The following is an 8,960-nucleotide window of genomic DNA, read 5'->3' on the forward strand; positions in this document are numbered from 1 at the left end:
AACGTCAGGTACTGCAGAACACGATGCAAGGACCAGGCTAGGACCGGCTGACGTCTCGGCTCTCTCGAGGCGCGGATCCCCTTCATTAGAAGGTTTCGCTCCCTTTGTGGCACTCTGATGTTCATGCCGAAGCAGAGTGGATCAGCGAGGGCTGCGTAGTGAGCCGAGATCGTCGCCGGTGCCCTGTTGGTGGTGTCAGCTAGCCAAGACAGGAAGTCCAGAACTGTGCTAGCGGAGATGGTCACTATCGCGTGTCTCCGAAGGTTGGGAGGGTTGTTGGATCTGGATGACGGTCGGGACCGTAGCGAAGACGCGGTCTGTCGCTTCCTGGTCGAACAGACCACGGGAAAGGGGAGCTGCTCTCACCACGCCCCGGCGAGCTATCTCCGGGGCCGACCGCGTTGCAGACTGACGAGCTGCCAAACGAGCCGCGGTGAAGGCCCTCGCTGCTGGGGGTAGGGCTGATGACGCCATGTTGGCTGTACCCTCTGCCACGGTAGAGAGTGCCGCCAGGGTGTCTCTGCATACAGAAAACACGCGAATCAAATTAGTAGGGCGAGAAGGATCCCAATCCTCGGAGGGTGTAATAAAGTCACATCGCTCAATTGTAGAACGTATAACATATGCGAGGCCGAGGTCGTTTCCGAACGACCTCGTCCTCGGGCGCTAGTCAAGAGGCTCCGTCCTGGGTGAAGACGCTACCTGAGCGTCTCTCGCCAGGACAGGTCTGGACCCTCTGTATAGATTGAAATATCCCACTCACCTCAATTCTTCCCGCGGGAAGTCCTCAAAGCTCGTGGCGAGCGTCGTCAGCCAGTTCCTCATCATCGCGATTGCCGTGACGGTCGAGATGGTAGAGGCAAGGTCTTGTCTGGTCGAGGCCTCCGTCGTCAGCAATTTAGCCTCCGGTTCACTAAGTTGATGGGGGAGGGCGGGGTCCCTGCCCGAGTGCCATAAGCAATCGCGCAGGCCCTCCGGCGCGAAGGGTGGTGGCAGGACGACGGGGAATGATGAAGGGATATGCCGTCGAGGAGGAACCGTCTTGGGTTGGTCTTGGGCCCGCTCGAAGAGAGCAGGGATGTCTAAGGCCTTCTCCCCTTTCTCCTGCGGGAACCAGGCGTTTGGGGAGAGTGCTACCGCCGGCGAGTCCCCCGACCTGTCGACAAAACATATGCCCATCAGGGTTTAAACGAGGGTTCTCCAGGAGAGCACCTAATGCGTCCAGAGTGTTAGAGGTGGAAATCCTGGAGGGCGTGGAGGCCGGGGCGGAGAGGGGTCGAATCTTATATAGAACCTTAGCCCCCTCCTCGTCGTTGGCCCACTTTAGGATAACGTCATCTCTCCTCCTCCAGCCCTCCGGTAGCGAGTAGTCGGGAGACCAGGCCACTAGCTTGTGGCCTTCTCCAAACGAGTACTCCCAGGACCGGGGAAGGTCACACCATGAGAAGGGGCGGAACTCAAAAGAGTCCGTCATGGTAGGAGGATAAGGTAAAGAAGAACTGTAGTGGTCCTCCACCCCGTCCAACCCGACGGACGTCTGATTGGGGGGTTCCTCCTGAGAGGGGCCTTCTAGTCCTATACCTGTCGCCGGCACGGAGGGGCGGAGGGAAGGACCAGGAGGGAGAGTGGGAGGGGGGCTAGAGCCGTAGGTTCAATAGGAGGTTGCTCTGGAGAGGGGTGCGTTATGATTTGCGCGGCCTGAAAGGCCGGATAATGTGATAGGGCCGATTCAAGGACGGGGCCTATCAGGGACGGAAGGAGGGCAGCCACTTGGGCAGCCAGAGTTCCCTCTCCCCTCGTTTCGTCCTCCGGCTCCCTGCCCTTGTGGGATTTACGGCGAGGAAAAGGAGAGCGAGGAAGGGAGGGTGAGTTGGGGGGAGAGGCTGTGGAGGGTGGGGACAAGCTGAGCGTCCTGGACCTCGGTGAGGCAGACCTCTTTTTCGAGCGAGATTTCCTGCCGGGTTCACGCGAGTGAACTAGGGAGGAAGACGAGTTCGTGGGGGTGCTTGACAAAGCAAGCCGTAAGGGTTTTTAAGGACCCTTGATGGTCGGATGTATGGGGCTGCCGAGAGGCCTGAGGACGCTCGGGGACACCATACTCCGCAACATCAGACTCGTCCCCTTGTACTCCGAGAGGCCCAGGTTGTGCACCAACGGAAGTCTCGGAGACATAGGGAGACGGATGGCGAGGGCGAACGAGGCCCAATTCCACGCCTAACGCCGGATCCGCCCACACTAGGGGGGGTCGTCAGCGGATTTCAATTTCCGAGCTCTGCGCCATGCCTCCCGAAGGAGTTCGAGGGCAGCTAGCTTGGAACGGGTTTTGGGAGGAGCAGCACGAATCTCCTCAACCCGCGCTTTGCACACAACGCCAGCTTGTGAGAAACAAGGGGTATGGCGGGAGCAGAGGTCGTGGTGGCCGTCTGACGAGATCCTGGCTGTGCAGCCGGATTCCACACACAAGCGTTTGGTCTGAAAATAGAATAATGGTAATCATAGACGGGGTGTCCCAAAGGTGTCTGGACACAACACCGAAGGGGAAAAACTGCAGGAGAACAGGTAGGGCTCCCTACGAGAACACGAGCACGAGCAGGAACCAGACTTACCTGCATGAAAAGAAGGTGGGTTGTTGAGTGACCGACTCGTCTGGTTCCGCGATGCTAAGTGACGGCTCAATCCGTGCAGCCGAGTAAGAAGGGAGGGGATAGGGAGGGGGAGGTGGGGTTGTAGACGCTTGCGCCACCTGCACAGAGCCGGGAATTTTAAATTTCCGATGATTTATGCGGAATGTCCAACCACACACTCCCTTCCGGAAGTGGCCATTTGGCCAGGAGTGTGGAAGGGGATTACCGCTATAGCTTCGCTGTGCAGGTTTCTTCTCAGCCGATAATACCTTGTAAATGATGTAATCAGTTTTATGTTGGTCAGACTGCTAAAACACTCAAAACACGAATCAATCAACACAAGAAATACGTTATTATTTAATATGTACCTGTTTGTTTATTATTTAAGTATTCCTATGCATTTATTTATTTTATCTATTATTATTTATATTTTTATATATATTCTTAATTAGTTAATTTATTTATTTATCCATTTTTATTATTATTATATATTTTTTTTCGCTTCCGACCTAGTTATGGACCAAAAGGTCTCCTGTCGGCATGTTCCACCTTTGTAATCCCTTGTAAATTAGAAGCTCTATGTTATCACCAGCATTTTTTTTTTTTGGATCCACATTAGTGATAATATAATTTCACCAATGAATCTTTTTGTTGATGTTGCCTAGATCATGAAGACAGTAAAAGATGAAGAATGGGTAAAGGTTCTTACTTCTAGAAAGGTCTAGACAAGATTCAAAAGCTAAAGGTGAAGTTTATTACAGAAAATGCTAAACGTTGGGAATTATAAAAGCAAGAACATATCACTTTGCGATAACATAGGAAATGAAACATAAAAAAAAAAAAAACAAGGTAACGGACTTTGGAATGTTGATAATGAAAGAATCGTTACAAAGAAAAGATAATTATAGTAATAATAGAAAATAATACAATAATGAATAAGATGACAAAACGGGGAGACATAAAATATTGACGAACTTAAGTATGGCGCATCACTACATGGACGAAGAACTGACGATAAAATAGAATACAATTTGATTCTTCCTAGATTAGAGTATGATACAATGGGGAAAGGGCAGGTGAGGGGTGGGGAGGCGACGTGTCGTCGACACAGAAGACTCCGCAACACCCGGAAAAAAAAAAAATCACCCACGAAAAACAAAGAAAAAAAAAATCTTCAGGAAATATTTCGTCACAAACGGACGAGAACGCGATGCTGTGCAATCGGGCAGGTGATGCATGATGGAGCATCACGGGGCCGCCTGATCGATAGGTGGGGGGTGGCGGGGGGGTGGGTTGGGGGGTGAGATGTTTGTGTGGCAATTGGCTCACACCAAGAAACTCTTAGTGGTGTTACTAAAACAGTCACGGAACTCCAATTTGCTGACGACATGGCCGCCCTAACCAACATTAAAAAAAAAAAAACATCATTGCAGAACTTCACAAATGCCTACAAAAAATTTAAACTCAAAGTAGATGAAGCAAATACCAATATTCTTGCACAATATCCACCTAATGAACACGAAAATGGACAAGTCAACATCAAGAAATCGGAAAAAGTAGGCGAGTTTGAATACCTGCACAGCATCTTGTCGACATCAGGAACAGGCGAGGATGTAGATAACCAAAGATTGCACAGCGGAGAATGGAGAGATTAATGATGGGAATAACGCTGAGAGACCGAAAGAGAGCAAGTTGGGTGAGAGAGCAGATTAGAAATATATTGTGGAGACGGTGAAAGAGAGGAAGTGGAATTGGGCAGGCAAGTTAGTGCGAAGGACTGATGAGCGATGGAACAAGTGTGTTACTGAGTGGACGCCGCGAGATGGGAAGCGTGGAAGAGGGAGACCAGACAGAAGGTGGAGAGACGAGATCGACAAGTTTGCAGGAGTGACGTGGCAGAGTATGAAGCGGTCGTGTGAATCGTGGAATGCTATGAAGGAGGCCTTTGTTCAGCAGTGGACTCAGGATGGCTGATTTGATTTGATCCAAGCTGCTTGTGGTAAGCTAACAAAAAGTTTTCAAGAACCGAATTTTGAAAATTTGCTCCAAAACCATAGTATACCAAGCAAATAGTAATCACTACGTTATTGTACTGAACTACATCTGCGTTTAGATAGGACACGTCTCGTATTGAGGGTGAGGACCGATTATCACAAATGATATATATATATATATATATATATATATATATATATATATATATATATATATATATATAATGTCATTATCATTGTTATTTTTAATATCTAAATTTTCATTATCATTACTATTATTATTATTGTTATTATCAAATATTTAGATTTTCATTTTTATCATCATTGTTGTTTTTATTATTATTGTTATTATTATTATTATTATTCTTTTCAATGCTTTCGTGAACGGGACTTTGTGTGAAGATTAATATCATTATATTGATTCATATATTTGATTTAACCCAACCCAACCATTACCTTCTCTATTGGGATCAAACCAATGGGCCTCCACAATTATCCTTTATGCCATTACGAACTACAGTATACTTTTTATTCATTTGACAGCCCAATGTAGAACCTCCGGCACAGTATCAGACCAAGTGGATCTGCAAGAAAGAGACACCAGAGGGCAAAGAAGTAAGTAAATACAATGTTTTTACTAAGTTGGTGGTGTAATGGGTAGCGAGCTGGTTTTGCGTTCGTTTAGTTGTGGGTACGAACCCCGCTCTACTCTCCGATTCACAGCAGTGGCTGTTATCTGCTCCCCCCGACAGTTCAAGTGTACCATAAGGGCAAAGGTGACGGCTTCGGCCGCAGCTACTCAGCGCCCCCTGGTGTAGGTTCCTTAAACCTACGAAAAAATTAGTCACTCTTCTTATGGCTTATCATAAAATAAAATGAATTATTTTGTTAATTAAATGATCTTAGTATAACTTTATGTTTATATTTTGTTTGTATTATTACTTAGAAGGTAACTGGATAATTTGTGATATGAATATATATTCATTTCATCTCAAAATATGAACGTTTAACAATTTACTAAAGCTACCCCTTTTGTATTTCATTTTCTGTAAATGTTTTCTTTTGGTTTTCTTTTTCACCGTCGATTTTAAGCTCAAACTAGGATTTCTAGGGAAATAGGTACTATACCATTATATCTAGTTATATCTAAACACTTCTAATCGAATATGTCTGAAACAGTGATGTGGTAATTATATGTTCGTCAGTCATCCTAATTTTAATGCACAAAACTAATGTGCGTTCAAGTGGATTTTACATATCGTGTTATAAAAAAAGAAAACGACGGCATACTTGATCAGATTTCTCCTGATTAAAGATAAATGATTTAATTCAGCCAAAAGTAAACCCTAGTATTAAGTAATTAAGTATGTGGTGGGAATCAGGGATAAGGAGAAATGACTAAGCTGTTCGGGTTATGCAGCGGTACTGACTTCTTCACAGAGACTGACTTCCACTACAGTGGTAACCCGAGTGAGGAACACGGAGATGGAGGTTGTGTGTAGTGATCAGTGTAAAAAGTCAAAGCAGAGTGATGTTTGTTCAGCAGGCAAAGGTCATATCTCTACATCTGAATGTTCCTTGGTGCAATTGCTCCCTGTCAACTCTCAGGATGAAATAGTTGATAAGTTGCCTTAAATACTTTAATTGCAAATGCCTAATTTTTTCTTTAGACGTTTTCTAGTTATTGAATCGTATCATCTTGCAGCATAAGTTCGGTGGTCGAGGAGGAGGAGGAGGAGGAGGGTAACAAGGGCGAGGTGGTCGAGTATTCACCACGGATCTGCTGCAGTCTCTGTCGAGACAGCCAGACACCCTACGGCAGTGAGCTCAGAGCTCATTATTTGCTGATCTCTGGGTAGGTCTGAGACCACTCACACACCACACACCGGGACAGCAAGGTTACAACTCCTTGACTAACGTCCCGTACCTACTCACTGCTAGGTGAACAGGGGTTACACTTGAAAGGAGACAAACCCAATTTATCTCCGCCCGGCCGGGGAATCGAACCCCGGTTCTCTGGCTTGTGAGGCCAGTGCTTTACCAATCCGCCACCGAGCCGTGTGTGTGTGTGTGTGTGTGTGTGATTTACCTTGGTCTTTGGATCACGTGTTGGACTCGTGATCGACAGCTATTTTCCTCCCAGAAGAGAGCTCAGAGCTCGAACGACCGATCTATGGGTAATGCTTTGACCTTACACGCACACACACACACACCCAACTCCCCGCCCACGAGTTGGAGTAACGACTTGAAGCGCAGCGATACTGAAATTATTTTCAGCCCTGGGCAGGATTCGAACCCGGACCGCCGTAGTGACAGTTTGGGACTCTACCAACTCCACCACCGAGTCATGTGTGCGCGCGCATGCAGGTAGAATTGCACTCAAAATTTAATATAAAAATCACCTCCAGCGGACGGAAAATTCCCCCAACATCTCCCGCCCAAACTGTCCTCCGAGAAATATTAACTCATTAATACTGGCCACCTGCCCGCCCGCCCATCTCCTGGAACACGCGACTGACTGCACGCTAGCTAGCTTTCGTTATATTGCTTCGCTGCCTAAATGATCGCTTTTTATTGGGTTATTTCTTTGTGATAACAATAATATTGACATAAAATAATCAAACATGGGTACCCACCAAGAAGACAGAAAAAAAAACCGCGCGACGATCTTACAAGAACGCTAGCCACAACAAAACGGACACAAACTCGTTTAGTCCCCTTAGACGCTGATTGGCTGACGTATAAAGTGGGCGGAGTCATGCAAGTCGAAATCCGTCATGAACGATACATTGAGACTGAACGTAATACATCGCTCAGACGCTCACTGACACTTCACGAAAATAGCCGACCCGAACTTGACGCAACATTCTGCAAAGTCATCGCATATTTCTTATAACTCTGTGAAAGATGCCCACGGTATTTTTGTCACGTTTTGAAGAATAACAAAATAATAATAATAATAATAGTTATTAGCTCTACTAGAAATGAAGTAAATATAATCAATAGTAAGGACAGAGACGAGGGCGAGTTATCGACAACAAAAGTTTCTAAAGACCACAGTGTACTTTCTCAAACAATTGGAAAGTCGCAGTCAGCGTTGCAGACGACTTCACTGTTGCCACGCAAGTGGCGTAGCCAATAAAGACAGCAACTGTTAAATGAATACAAGAAATCAAATATTATCAAACTAAATTATAGCAATTAAAAATTCCCCCGAAAAATGAATAATAATAACAACAGCAGCACTACTGTTTTAATGACAAAAGCATTTAGTTTGTTCACAATTTACAATACCATAGTTCTGTACATATTCGATATTAGACACCTGAATAAAAAAAAAATACTACAAACCTCTACGCATTTGTCCAAACCTGCATTCGCCCGCACCATATACCAACCGTGTGATTCACCTTGGTCTTTAGATCACGTGTTGGACTCGTGATCGACAGCTATTTCCCTCCTGGAAGAGAGCTCTGATCTCATGACTGATCTATAGGTAATGCTGTGACCTTACACGCGCACACACGTTCCCAACTCCCCGCCCACGGAGTTTGAGTAACAACTCACAGCGCAGCGATACTGAAATTATTTCAGCCCTGGGCGGGATTCGATCCCGGACCTCCGTAGTGGCTGCCGGGAACTCTAACCACTGCGCTACGAGGTGTGTATGTGTGTGTGTGTGTGTGTGTGTGTGTGTGTGTGTGTGTGTGTGTGTGTGTGTGTGTGTGTACAACTTCCTCTCACACTTTTCATTCAAGTGAGTTTTTATGTTGGTCGTATATTATTACGAGGTGCAGCCCCAATAATAACAAAATATTATTATATCTATCTGAAGAAAATTTCTATATTTAGCTGGACCATCGCTCCACTCTCCTCCTCCTCCTCCTCCTCCTCCTCCTCCTCCTCCTCCTCCTCCTCCTCCTCCTCCTCCTCCTCCTCCTCCTCCTCCTCCTCCTCCTCCTACACCCTGGCCCACCAGACTAGTATCTACATTCAATGCTCTGCATGTGTGGATGCAAAGTTAAGATCAAGTATGATAGAAGAAGAATGGAAAATAAACAAAATTAAAAGATGGACGGGCGCGTTGCGTTCTGTACGTTATGACGCCCCTTCTCCTCCCTCCCACCCTTCTTCCTCTCCGTCCTCCTCCTCCTCCTCCTTCCCTCACCTCCCTCCTTCCTTTCATTCTTCCTCCCTCCCTCCTTCTCCCTCCCTCCTACTTTTCCCTCCCTCCCTCCCTCCCTCCTTCCCTCCCTCCCTCCTGCCCATCACCCTCTTCCTTCTCCTCCTCCCCTCCCTCTCGTCCCGTCTCCCCCTACCTCTCCGTCCTCCTTCCCTCCCT

The 8,960-nt window shown here is 46.7% G+C and overlaps 1 protein-coding gene across 1 annotated transcript; it reads right to left on the bottom strand.

Annotated features, from left to right (window-relative positions):
• Window positions 1-217: 217 nt before the first annotated feature.
• LOC143020482 (uncharacterized) lies at window positions 218-4,014 on the bottom strand. Its single transcript, XM_076176906.1, has 4 exons — window positions 3,956-4,014; window positions 2,607-2,660; window positions 764-1,156; window positions 218-520 (listed from the first exon to the last, which is right to left on the bottom strand). The coding sequence occupies exons 1-4, from the start codon at window positions 4,012-4,014 to the stop codon at window positions 229-231; spliced, it is 798 nt and encodes a 265-aa protein (XP_076033021.1). The 3' UTR covers window positions 218-228.
• Between the last annotated feature and the right edge of the window lie 4,946 nt (window positions 4,015-8,960).

The sequence above is a fragment of the Oratosquilla oratoria genome, chromosome 40 (assembly GCF_046742065.1).
Source record: "Oratosquilla oratoria isolate Oo_2021 chromosome 40, ASM4674206v1, whole genome shotgun sequence".
NCBI classification, from domain to species: Eukaryota; Metazoa; Arthropoda; class Malacostraca; order Stomatopoda; family Squillidae; genus Oratosquilla; species Oratosquilla oratoria.

Bases quoted from the DNA above. Each gene is read 5' to 3' on its own strand.
- LOC143020482 (XM_076176906.1), bottom strand. From the start codon at position 4,014: ATGTCGTCAGCAAATTGGAGTTCCGTGACTGTTTTAGTAACACCACTA. The intron at 1,157-2,606 runs GTAAGTCTGGTT...TTTTGTCGACAG, and splicing joins CCCACCTTCTTTTCATGCAG to GTCGGGGGACTCGCCGGCGG. The intron at 521-763 runs GTGAGTGGGATA...TTCTGTATGCAG, and splicing joins TTCCCGCGGGAAGAATTGAG to AGACACCCTGGCGGCACTCT.